General features: G+C 54.3%; 1 protein-coding gene across 1 annotated transcript; it reads left to right on the plus strand.

Annotated features, from left to right (window-relative positions):
- The first annotated feature begins 402 nt into the window (after positions 1 to 402).
- LOC147094622 (uncharacterized) lies at positions 403 to 9670 on the plus strand. Its single transcript, XM_085973942.1, has 3 exons — positions 403 to 484; positions 3405 to 3559; positions 8533 to 9670. Exons 1-3 carry the CDS (start codon positions 412 to 414, stop codon positions 9577 to 9579), a joined length of 1275 nt encoding a protein of 424 aa, XP_085830068.1. The 5' UTR covers positions 403 to 411; the 3' UTR covers positions 9580 to 9670.
- The last annotated feature ends 3260 nt before the right edge of the window (positions 9671 to 12930 follow it).

The following is a 12930-nucleotide window of genomic DNA, read 5'->3' on the forward strand; positions in this document are numbered from 1 at the left end:
ACACTCCCCCCGCACACTCTCCCCCCGCACACTCTCCCCCCGCACACTCTCCCCCCGCACACTCTCCCCCCGCACACTCTCCCCCCGCACACTCTCCCCCCGCACACTCTCCCCCCCGCACACTCTCCCCCCCGCACACTCTCCCCCCGCACACTCTCCCCCCGCACACTCTCCCCCCGCACACTCTACCCCCGCACACTTTCCCCCACACACTCTCCCCACACACACTCTCCCCACACACTCTCTCCCCACACACTCTCTCCCCCACACACTCTCTCCACTCCCCAGTTCCCTCTGACCCTCGCACTCTGCCCTCTAGCCGAGCTCGGGTTCTGGGACAGTCTTTCTTTTCTCTCTCTATCAGCCCACCATCGCCTCTCAAACGTTCTCTTTCCCCACAGATTCAATCTAATGCAAGAAATCATCGACGAGCTGAAAGGGGAGAAGAAACCCACGCCACAAGAGACCAGGAACGCTGGCGGAGGTACAGACCCATCCGCTCCACTCCCCTCCCTAACCTGACATGATCACCGACTCTCCCTGGGTACGGGACCCCACTGGCGCCGACTTTCCCCGGGTTCAGGTCCCCATGAGCACCAACCCTCCCCGGTCTATGAGGCAGTACTGAGGGAGCGCCGCACTGTCGGAGGGGCAGTACTGAGGGAGCGCTGCACTGTCGGAGGGGCAGTACTGAGGGAGAGCCGCACTGTCAGAGGGGCAGTACTGAGGGAGAGCCGCACTGTCGGACGGGCAGTACTGAGGGAGCGCCGCACTGTCGGAGGGGCAGTACTGAGGGAGAGCCGCACTGTCGGACGGGCAGTACTGAGGGAGTGCCGCACTGTCGGAGGGGCAGTACTGAGGGAGCGCCGCACTGTCGGAGGGGCAGTACTGTGGGAGCGTTGCACTGTTGGAGGGGCAGTACTGAGGGAGAGCGCACTGTTGGAGGGGCAGTACTGAGGTAGCGCCGCACTGTCGGAGGGGCAGTACTGAGAGAGCCCCGCACTGTCGGAGGGGCAGTACTGAGGGAGCGCCGCACTGTCGGAGGGGCAGTACTGAGAGAGCCCCGCACTGTCGGAGGGGCAGTACTGAGCGAGCGCCGCACTGTTGGAGATGCCGTCTTTTGGTTGAGATGTTAAACCGAGGCCCTGTCTGCCCTCTCATGTGGATGTAAAAGTTCCCACGGGCACTATTGGTGTAAGAGCAGGGGAGTTCTCCCTGGTGTCCTGGGACCAAAGCATATCCCACAATCAACATCACTAAATAAAAATCCCATGAGCCCTAATTTTGTTTAATAACCTTTTGTTTGGCACCTTATCGCATGCCTTCTGAAAATCTAAATACACCACATCCACTGGTTCCCCTTATCTATTCTGCTCGTTACAACCTCAAAAACTAACTAATTTGTCAAACATGATTTCCCTTTCATAATTCCGTGTTGACTCTGCCCAATCCTATTGCTGTATTATTTTCTAAATGCCCTGTTACCACATCCTTAATAACAGATTCTGTCATTTTCCCTACTACTGATGTCAGGCTAACTGGTCTGTAGTTCCCCGTTTTCTCTCTCCCTCCTTTCTTAAATAGTGGTGTTACACTTGCTACCTTCCAACCCACGGGAACTGTTCTAGAATCTATGGAATTTTGGAAAATGACAACCAATACATCCACTATCTCTATAGCCACCTCTTTCAAATCCCTAGGATGTAGGCCATCAGGCCCAGGGGATTTATCAGCTTTCAGTCCCATTCATTTCTCCAGTTCTATTTTTTTTTACTAACACTAATTTCTTTCAGTTCCTCATTCTCACTAGACCCTTGGTTCTCCACTATTTCCAGGAAGTTTTTTGCATCTTCTTCTGTAAAGACAGACACAAAGTATTTGTTTAATTCCTCTGCCATTTCCTTATTCCCCATTATAATTTCTCCTGTCTCAGCCTGTAAGGGACCCACATTTATTTTCGCCAATCTTTTCATTTTTACATACCTATAGAAGCTTTTACTGTCTGTTTTTATGTCTCTCACTGGTTTACTAGTTTACTTTCATATTCTATTTTCCCTTTCTTTATCAATTTCTTGGTCCTCCTTTGCTGAATTCTAAAATCCTCCCAATCCTCAAGCTTACTACTCTTGTTGGCAACATTATAAGCCTCTCCCTTTGATCTAACACTATCATTAACTTCTCTTGTTAGCCACGGTTGGATCACTTTTCCTGTGGGGTTTTTGTGCCTTAAAGGAATGTATATTTTTTTTTTTTTTTTTTAGAAACCCCACAGTGCAGATAGAGGCCATTTCGGCCCATCGAGCCTGCACCGACACATATCCCACCCGATCCCCGTAACCCCTACACCAACACATATCCCACCCTATCCCTGTAACCCCATGTATTTAATCCCCCTAACACTAAGGGTCAATTTATCATAGCCAATCAACCTAACCCGCACATCTTTGGACTGTGGGAGGAAACCGGAGCACCCGGAGAAAACCCACGCAAACACGGGGAGAATGTGCAAACTCCACACAGACAGTTTTGTTGTAAATTATGTATTAATTCTTTATATGCTAGCCATTGTTTCTCTACCATCATATCTTTTAATGTAGTTTCCCAATCTACCTTCGGCAACTCACCGCATACCTACGTAGTTTGCTTCGTTTAGATTTAAGACCCTAGTTTCGGATTTAACTAAATCACTTTCAAACTGAATATAAAATTCTATCATATTATGGTCACTCTTCCCTAAAGGCCCCTTTACTACAAGGTTATTAATTAACCCTTTCGCATTGCACAATACAGGAAACTTTGTGCTATCCGGCACCGACGGGACCGAGCTGCTGCCGTTCCCTCAAAACTGCCGGACACTCCAGCGCTAATGTTGAAACATACGGAGCTTTTCAGCTCCGTGTGAATCAACAAACCCTGTTGCTTAGCAACAGACCTTGCAGAGCTTGACTGTTGAGAAAAAAGCAACGAAAAGAAACAAAAAGAAAAAAAACGGCTCCTGATTTTTGCCGGTGGCTCGAGCTTGCCGGACATTTAGCCTCCGGATAACACAAAGTTTCCTGTACTAAATCTAAAATAGCCTGTTCCCTAGTTGGTTCCTCAACATAGTGATCTAGAAAATATCTTGCATACATTCCATGAATTCGTCCTCCACACTATTACTGCGAATTTGGTTTGCTCAGTCTATATGTGGATTAAAGTCCCCCATGATTACTGTAAAATGCTCACCTGGCCACAGTTGCCACGCTGGCGAGTGAAGGATTGCGTGACGCTCTAAGGGGGGAGGTAGCGGCTATGAAGCGTCGATTGACGTAAGGTTACGAAGTAACTCTTGTTCACCACACCGGGCGTTGCCTGTACCCTGTGATCGCTCACTGATTTCAATCATCTCTCTCTTTCCTCCTCAGATAAGGTGCCTTCCCTCACCACGGGCCTCAGCCACCAGTCCAAGGCGGACACGCAGCCTACTGCTGCCCCCGATCCCCCCCGTGTCGACCCCGAGGAGCCCGGCGGATCCAGCACCCTCACTGACCTCTCCGCTGGGTCAGAGGGCAGAGGGCAGGTGAGCTGTGGGCTGCGGCGAGGTGGGGGGTGGTGTTGCAGAGAGAGTTGGGGAGTTCCTGGGAATAAGCTGGGCGTCCGAGAAGCCCAGAGGCTGGGGAACGTTGGGGTGGGGGTTAGGGTTGGGGCATGAGTGGGGAGGACACTGCGGAACAGGACTGGGTAAGAAGGGGCCTAGTCAGAGGCTCAGCCCTCTCGTGGGAATCCCCACCAACAACTCCTTCTTTGTATAAACGAGAACATGAGAAATAAGAACAGGAGTCGGCCATTCGGCCCCTCGAGCCTGCTCCGCCATTCAATAAGATCACGGCTGATCATCGACCTGAACTCCACTTTCCCGCCTGATCTCCATATCCCTCGATTCCCCGAGAGTCCAAAAATCTATCGATCTCTGTCTTGAATACACTCAACGACTGAGCCTCCACAGCCCTCTGGGGTAGAGAATTCCAAAGATTCACCGCCCTCTGAGTGAAGAAATTTCTCCTCATCTCAGCCCTAAATGGCCGACCCCTTATCCTGAGACTGTGACCCCTGGTTCTAGACTCTCCAGCCAGGGGGAAACAACCTCTCGGCATCGACCCTGTCAATCCCCCTCAGAATCTTCTATGTTTCAATGAGATCACCTCTCATTCTTCTAAACTCCAGAGAGTATCGGCCCATTCTACACAATCTCTCCTCATAGGACAGTCCTCTCATCCCAGGGATCAATCGTGTGAACCTTCGTTGCACTGCCTCCAAGGCAGGTATATCTTTCCTTAGATAAGGCGACCAGAACTGTGCACAGTACTCCAGGTGTGGTCTCACCAAGGCCCTGTACAATTGTAGCAAGACTTCCTTACTCTTATACTCCAGGCCCCTTGCAATAAAGGGGCTGTAGTGACCATAATGTCATAAAACGTCCCAAGGTGCTTCACAGGAACGTAAATCAGACAAATTTCAACACCAAAAGCTGGGTCAAAGAGGTCGGTTTTAAGGAGCTTCTTAAAGCAGGAGAGAGGCGGAGAGGTTTAGGGAGGGAATTCCAGAGCTCAGGGCCCAGGCGGCTGAAGGCACGGCCGCCAATGGTGGAGCGATGGAAATCGGGGGGAACGCGCAAGAGGGCAGAATTGGAGGAACGCAGAGATGGTGGGGGGTGGTTGTATTGTGGGGTTGGAGGAGATTACAGAGATAGGGAGGGACGAGGGCCATGGAGGGATTTGAGAACAAGGATGAGAATTTTAAAATCGAAGCGTTGCCGGACCGGGAGTCAGTGTCGGTCAGTGAGCACAGGGGTGATGGGTGAACGGGACTTGGTGCGAGTTAGGTCACGGGGCAGCCGAGTTTTGGATGACCCCAAGTTTATGGAGGGTGGAAGTTGGAAGCCAGCCAGGTGTGCGTTGGAACATGGACCTGTACCCCGGGAGAGTCGGTGCCCGTGGGGACCCGTACCCCGGGGAGAGTCGGTGCCCGCGGGGACCCGTACCCCAGGGAGAGTCAGTGCCCGCGGGGACCCGTACCCCGGGGAGAGTCGGTGCCCAGGGGGACCCGTACCCCGGGGAGAGTCGGTGTCCACGGGGACCCGTACCCCGGGGAGAGTCGGTGCCCACGGGGACCCATACCCCAGGGAGAGTCGGTGCCCGCGGGGAGAGTCGTGCCGCGGGGACCCGTAGCCCGGTGAGAGTTGGTGCCCGCGGGGACCCGTACCCCATCTAATGAGAGGGAGGAACTGAATGAAATCAGTATTTGTAGGGAAATTGTGTTAGGGAAATTGATGGGATTGAAGGCCGATAAATCCCCAGGGCCTGATAATCTACATCCTACGGTACTTAAGGAAGTGGCACTAGAAATAGTAGATGCATTGCTGGTCATCTTCCAAAATTGTACAGACTCTGGAACAGTTCCCATGGATTGGAGGGTAGCTAATTCAAAAAAGGTGGTAGAGAGAAAACGGGGAATTATAGACCGGTAAGCCTTATATCGGTAGTGGAGAAAATGCTAGAGTCCATTATAAAAGATGTAATAGCAGAGCACTTGGAAAACAGTGACAGGATCGGACAAAGTCAACATGGATTTACAAAAGGTAAATCGTGCTTGACTAATCTACTGGAATGTTTTGAGGATATAACTGGTAAAATAGATAAGGGAGAAGCAGTGGATGTGGTGTATTTGGACTTTCAGAAGGCTTTCGATAAGGTCCCGCATAAGAGATTAGCGTGTAAAGATAAAGCACATGGGATTGGGAGTAAGGTATTGACTTGGATAGAGAACTGGCTGGCAGACAGGAAGCAAAGAGTTGGAATAAACGGGTCTTTTTCCGAGTGGCAGGCAGTGACTAGTGGGGTACCGCAGGGATCGGTCCTAGGACCCCAGCTATTCACAATATATATTAATGATCTAGACGAGGGAACTAGATGTAATATCTCCAAGTTTGCAGACGACACAAAGCTGGGTGGGCGTGTGTGCTGTGAGGAGGATGCCGAGAAACTCCAGTATGATTTGGACAAGTTGGGTGATTGGGCAGATGCATGGCAGATGCAGTATAATGTGGATAAATGCGAGGTTATCCACTTTGGTGGCAAAAACAGGAAGGCAGATTATTATCTGAACGGCAATAGATTGGGAGAAGGGGAAGTGCAACGAGACCTGGGTGTCCTTGTGCACCAGTCGCTGAAGGTAAGCATGCAGGTGCAGCAGGTGGTTAAGAAGGCAAATGGCATGTTGGCCTTCGTAGCGAGAGGATTCGAGTGCAGGAACAAGGATGTCTTGCTGCAGTTGTACAGGGCCTTGGTGAGACCGCACCTTGAGTATTGTGTGCAGTTTTGGTCACCTTATCTGAGGAAGGATGTTCTTGCCACGGAGGGAGTGCAGCGAAGATTCACCAGACTGATACCTGGGATGGCAGGAATGACGTATGAGGAGAGATTGGGTCGATTGGGCTTATATTCGCTGGAGTTTAGAAGAATGAGAGGGGATCTCATTGAAACTTATAAAATTCTAAGAGGACTAGACAGACTAGATGCAGGAAGGATGTTCCCGATGGTCGGGGAGTCCAGAACCAGGGGTCACAGTCTAAGGATAAGGGGTAAGCCATTTAGGACTGAGATGAGGAGGAATTTCTTCACCCAGAGAGTGGTGAACCTGTGGAATTCTCTACCACAGAGGGCAGTGGAGGCCAATTCATTAAATATATTCAAGAAGGAGTTAGATATATTTCTTAAGGCTAAAGGGATCAAGGGATATGGGTAGAAGGCAGGGACCGGGTACTGAATTTCGATGATAGCGAAATACTGCAGATGCTGGAAATCCGAAATAACAACAGAAAATGCTGGAAAAACTCAGCAGGCCAGGCAACATCCGTGGAGAGAAATTAGAGTCGACGTTTCGGGTCTAACCCTTTGTCAAGACTGGAAAAGCACAGGAAATGAAATAGATTAAGGGGCCGGGCTGGGAGAGAACAAAAGAGAAATGAAGAGACATTAAGAGGTATTCAAAACGAGACGAGATGGCGATAGGACTAGTGGAGACAAAAGACGGCTCTAGATTCGGTGTGAAATATTCTGGCAGAATGGGAGACAGCTGCCATGTGGGAGAGAGAAAAAAAAGGCGGGGTGGAAAAGGGCCAAAACAAAGATGTGGATAAAATATAAGCAAAAATGTAATAGGGGCCGAGGTTATGGTCTGAAATAGTTGAACTCGATATTGAGTCCGGAAGGCTGTAAAGTGCCTAATCGGAAGATGAGGTGCTGTTCCTCGAGTTTATGTTGAGCTTCCGCGGAACAATGCAAGAGCCCGAGTACGGTGAGGTCTGAGTGGGAATGGGGCGGTGAATTAAAGTGACAGGCGACCGGAAGCTCGGGGTCCCCCTTACGGACTGAACGGAGGTGTTCCGCAAAGCGGTCGCCCAATCTGTGTTTGGATGATCAGCCATGATCTCATTGAATGGCGTGGCAGGCTCGAGTTGGCCGAATTGCCTACTCCTGCTCCTATCTTCTATGTTTCTATGAAAGTCGGTGCCCAAGGGGACCCGTACCCCAGGGAGATTTGGTGCCCGCGGGGACCTGTACCCCGGGGAGAGTCGGTGCCCACGGGGACCCGTACCCTGGGGAGAGTCGGTGCCCGTGGGGGACCCGTACCCCGGGGAGAGTCGGTGCCCGTGGGGGACCCGTACCCCGGGGAGATTTGGTGCCCGCGGGGACCTGTACCCCGGGGAGAGTCGGTGCCCACGGGGACCCGTACCCTGGGGAGAGTCGGTGCCCGTGGGGGACCCGTACCCCGGGGAGAGTCGGTGCCCGTGGGGGACCCGTACCCCGGGGAGAGTCGGTGCCCGTGGGGACCCGTACCCCGGGAAGAGTTGGTGCCCGTGGGGACCCGTACCCCGGGGAGAGTCGGTGCCCATGGGGACCCGTACCCCGGGGACAGTCGGTGCCCATGGGGACCCGTACCCCGGGGAGAGTCGGTGCCCGCGGGGACCTGTACCCCGGGGAGAGTCGGTGCCCACGGGGACCCGTACCCTGGGGAGAGTCGGTGCCCGTGGGGGACCCGTACCCCGGGGAGAGTCGGTGCCCGTGGGGGACCCGTACCCCGGGGAGAGTCGGTGCCCGTGGGGGCCTGTACCCCGGGGAGAGTCGGTGCCCGTGGGGGACCCGTACCCCGGGGAGAGTCGGTGCCCGTGGGGACCCGTACCCCGGGAAGAGTTGGTGCCCATGGGGGACCCGTACCCTAGGGAGAGTCCGTACCCATGGGGGACCCGTACCCCGGGGAGAGTCGGAGCCCGTGGGGACAGGTAACCCGGGGAGAGTCGGTGCCCGTGGGGACCCGTACCCCTGGGAGAGTCGGTGCCCGCGGGGACCCGTACCCCGGGGAGAGTCGGAGCCCGTGGGGACCCTGGGGAGAGTCACATCCCGCGGGGACCGCTACTAACGGGCGGGGTACAGTTGGGCGAGGTCTCGAACAATGAATTGATTCCACCGACTGACTCTGTGCCTCTCGTTGCAGCCAGCGATCGGGACCCTGGCCGAGACCCTCCTCTCCAACATCGTTAACCTGAGACGGAGCGGGGAGATGGGGGGAGCTTCGAACCCACTCGAGCGGGCCCAGCCCGCAGGATCCTGCGCTGTGTGCGAGGGCAAGGCGGAGACGGAGCCAGTGCAAGTCCGCGATCGTTCGCCTGGGGAGAGTGTGAAGGGGCCGGAAATATCGGGAGCAAATCGGGCATCCCCGGGAGCGGAGCGGGAATCCCCGGGAGCAGAGCGGGAGTCCCCGGGAGCGGAGCGGGAATCACCAGGAGCGGAGCGGGAGACTCCGAGAGCGGAGCTGGAGTCAGGTGGAGGAGTGGAGCAGGAGACTCCGGGAGCGGTGCGGGAATCACTGGGAGCGGAGCGGGAATCACCGGGAGCGGAGCGGGAGACTCTGGGACTGGAGTGGGAGTCCCCGGGAGCGGAGCACGAGTCACCGAGAGCGGGGCGGGAGACTCCGGGAGCGGAGTGGGAGTCAGGTGGAGGAGTGGAGCGGGAGACTCTGGGAGTGGAGCGGGATTCACCGAGAGCGGAGCGGGAATCACCGGGACTGGAGCGGGAGACTCCAGGAGCGGAGCGGGAATCACTGAGAGCGGAGCGGGAGACTCCGGGAGCGGAGCGGGAATCACCGAGAGCGGAGTGGGAGTCAGGCAAGGAAGCGGAGGATCAGCACCCACAGGAAGAGGCGGGGGAACAGGAGACCCGGATTCCACACTCCGATGGAGCCACCCCGCCCCTGCTCTGCCCCCCAGGCGCCCGCACTGCTCTGACGGAGGGTCCCGGGTCGAGGGGATTGGCTGGCGCAGGGAGAGGGAGGGCAGACTCACACCCAGCCCCCTGCGCTGGAACTAAGGGACCGCGAAGCCGGGGGTCCGTCCAAGGCACAGTTGCCCCGTTCTATGTCTGGCCACCCCATGCCCACAGGCACCCCACAGCACGGCCCTCTCGAGATCAGCGCCACTCCACCCGCTCGGCCATCCACAGAGAGGGTGCACGACAGGGAGACGGCAGTGCAGGATCCAAATGAAGAATCCAGCCCACCAACACCGGCCTGTTTCGTGTTCGTGTTAATAATGCGAGGACACTGCAAAGCTCGTAATAAAAACCTCAGGAGCCCACTGATCTCTACTCTGCTTCTAACACCACATTCCACGTAGAATTATTATCTGGTTAGATACAGAGTAAAGCTCCCTCTACACTGTCCCATCAAACACTCCCAGACCGGGTACAGCACGGGTTAGATACAGAGTAAAGCTCCCTCTACACTGTCCCCATCAAACACTCCCAGGGCAAGTACAGCACGGGTTAGATACAGAGTAAAGCTTCCTCTACACTGTCCCCATCAAACACTCCCAGGGCAGGTACAGCACGGGTTAGATACAGAGTAAAGCTCCCTCTACACTGTCCCATCAAACACTCCCAGGGCAGGTACAGCACAGGTTAGATACAGAGTAAAGATCCCTCTACACTGTCCCATCAAATACTCCCAGGGCAGGTACAGCACGGGTTAGATACAGAGTAAAGCTCCCTCTACACTGTCCCATCAAATACTCCCAGGGCAGGGACAGCACGGGTTAGATACAGAGTAAAGCTCCCTCTACACTGTCCCATCAAACACTCCCAGGGTAGGTACAGCACGGGTTAGATGCAGAGTAAAGCTCCCTCTACACTGTCCCATCAAACACTCCCAGGGCAGGTACAGCATGGGTTAGATACAGAGTAAAGCTCCCTCTACACTGTCCCATCAAACACTCCCAGGGCAGGTACAGCACGGGTCAGATCCAGAGTAAAGCTCCCTCTACACTGTCCCATCAAACACTCCCAGGGCAGGTGCAGCACGGGTTAGATACAGAGTAAAGCACCCTCTACACTGTCCCATCAAACACACCCAGGGCAGGTACAGCACGGGTCAGATACAGAGTGAAGCTCCCTCTACACTGTCCCATCAAACACTCCCAGGGCAGGTACAGCACGGGTTAGATCCAGAGTAAAGCTCCCTCTACACTGTCCCATCAAACACTCCCAGGGCAGGTGCAGCACAGGTTAGATACAGAGTAAAGCTCACTCTACACTGTCCCATCAAACACTCCCAGGGCAGGTACAGCACGGGTTAGATACAAAGTAAAGCTCCCTCTACACTGTCCCATCAAACACTCCCAGGGCAGGTACAGCACAGGTTAGATACAGAGTAAAGCTCCCTCTACACTGTCCCATCAAACACTCCCAGGGCAGGTACAGCACGGGTTAGATACAGAGTAAACCTCCCTCTACACTGTCCCATCAAACACTCCCAGGGCAGGTGCAGCACGGGTTAGATACAGAGTAAAGCTCCCTCTACACTGTCCCATCAAACACTCCCAGGGCAGGTACAGCACAGGTTAGATACAGAGTAAAGCTCCCTCTACACTGTCCCATCAAACACTCCCAGGGCAGGTACAGCACAGGTTAGATACAGAGTAAAGCTCCCTCTACACTGTCCCATCAAACACTCCCAGGGCAGGTACAGCACAGGTTAGATACAGAGTAAAGCTCCCTCTACACTGTCCCATCAAACACTCCCAGGGGCAGGTACAGCACGGGTTAGATACAGAGTAAAGCTCCCTCTACACTGTCCCATCAAACACTCCCAGGGCAGGTACAGCACAGGTTAGATACAGAGTAAAGCTCCCTCTACACTGTCCCATCAAACACTCCCAGGGCAGGTACAGTGAGTGACCCTTACCCTGAATAAACAGTGACTCTGTACAGTTACTCAGTGAGTGACCCTTACCCTGAATGAACAGCGACTCTGTACAGTTACAGTGAGTGATACCCTGAATAAACAGCGACTCTGTACAGTTACAGTGGGTGAGCCTTACCCAGAATAAACAGTGACTCTGTGTGGTAAACCACTAATCTGCCTGTACAGAACATGTCTGGGCATGCCTCAGCTGGCTCCACCCCTAAGCCCAGGTATAAAGGTGATTGACCTCCAGTCCCCCTGGCTTTACGGATTGGTCTACCAGCAGAGGCATGCTCGTATTCTTTTGTTAATAAAATTGATGCGCCATCAATAACTCCAGAGGACTAAGACTAACTTATAACAAGTAGAGGGGCAAAATCAAAAACGACAAGATATTGCGGTGGAGGATCGAATTATCCACCTACAATTATGATATCTTATACCGGCCCGGGAAACTTAATGAGCCCCCGGACGCCCTATCCCATGGAACATGTGCCAACGCACAGGTCGATAGGCTATGGGCCCTCCACAACGATCTCTGCCACCCGGGGGTCACCAGGTTTTTCCACTTCATTAAGGCCCGCAACCTGCCTTACTCCATCGAGGAGGTCAGGACCATGACCAGGAACTGCCAAGTCTGTGCCGAATGCAAGCCGCACTTTTATAGGCCAGACAGGGCGCACCTGATAAAAGCCACCCGCCCCTTCGAGCGCCGAAGCGTAGATTTTAAAGGGCCCCTCCCCTCCTCTGACCGCAACACGTACTTCCTCAACATCATTGACGAGTACTCCCGTTTCCCGTTCGCTAGCCCCTGCCCGGACATGACCAGCGCCACAGTCATCAAATGTCTCAATGACCTCTTCGCCACATTTGGTTTTCCCAGCTACATCCATAGTGACAGGGGCTCGTCGTTCACGAGCGACGAGCTGCGCCAATACCTGCTCGAAAAAGGGATAGCCACGAGCAGGACCACCAGCTACAACCCCCGGGGTAACGGACAAGTAGAAAGGGAGAACGCGACAGTGTGGAAAACCGCCATGCTAGCCTTAAAGTCCAGAGGCCTCCCAACCTCCCGCTGGCAAGAAGTCCTCCCTGATGCGCTTCACTCCATACGGTCACTACTCTGTACCGCCACGAACGCCACCCCTCAAGAGAAAATGTTCGTCTTCCCTAGGAAATCCACCTCGGGGACATCGCTACCGCCATGGCTGACGTCTCCAGGGCCCGTCTTGCTCAGGAAGCACGTGAGGAGCCATAAAACAGACCCCCTGGTCGAAAGGGTCCACCTCCTCCACGCCAACCCACAATATGCATATGTGGCGTATCCTGACGGGCGGGAGGACACGGTCTCCATATGAGACCTCGCACCCTCAGGTGCCACCGAAAACACCATTACCCACTACCATTACCCACGAAACACCCCTAGAAGGGAATCCACATCTAACCCAAGTAGACGGCACGCCAGGGCCCTGTGACCCACCCTTATACACCCACCGACCCCGCACCCACGAAGACGACACGCCGGTGCTCCGGCCCACGCGGGAAACGGCCGCGGGAAAAGAACCGCCGCAGCCAGCACTACGACGATCACTACGGCAGACAAGACCCCCGGAGAGACTTGCCTATACGAACTTCTGAGACACTTCACCCCACCGG

The sequence above is a fragment of the Somniosus microcephalus genome, unplaced genomic scaffold (assembly GCF_052327205.1).
Source record: "Somniosus microcephalus isolate GS21.2 unplaced genomic scaffold, FLI_Smic_1.0 unresolved_chr1, whole genome shotgun sequence".
In the NCBI taxonomy this organism is placed as follows: Eukaryota; Metazoa; Chordata; class Chondrichthyes; order Squaliformes; family Somniosidae; genus Somniosus; species Somniosus microcephalus.

Excerpts from the sequence above, each read along its gene's own strand:
- LOC147094622 (XM_085973942.1), top strand. The coding sequence starts at position 412 with ATGCAAGAAATCATCGACGAGCTGAAAGGGGAGAAGAAACCCACGCCA. Across the intron at positions 485-3,404 it reads GACCAGGAACGCTGGCGGAG|ATAAGGTGCCTTCCCTCACC; the intron begins GTACAGACCCAT and ends TTTCCTCCTCAG. Across the intron at positions 3,560-8,532 it reads GGTCAGAGGGCAGAGGGCAG|CCAGCGATCGGGACCCTGGC; the intron begins GTGAGCTGTGGG and ends CTCTCGTTGCAG.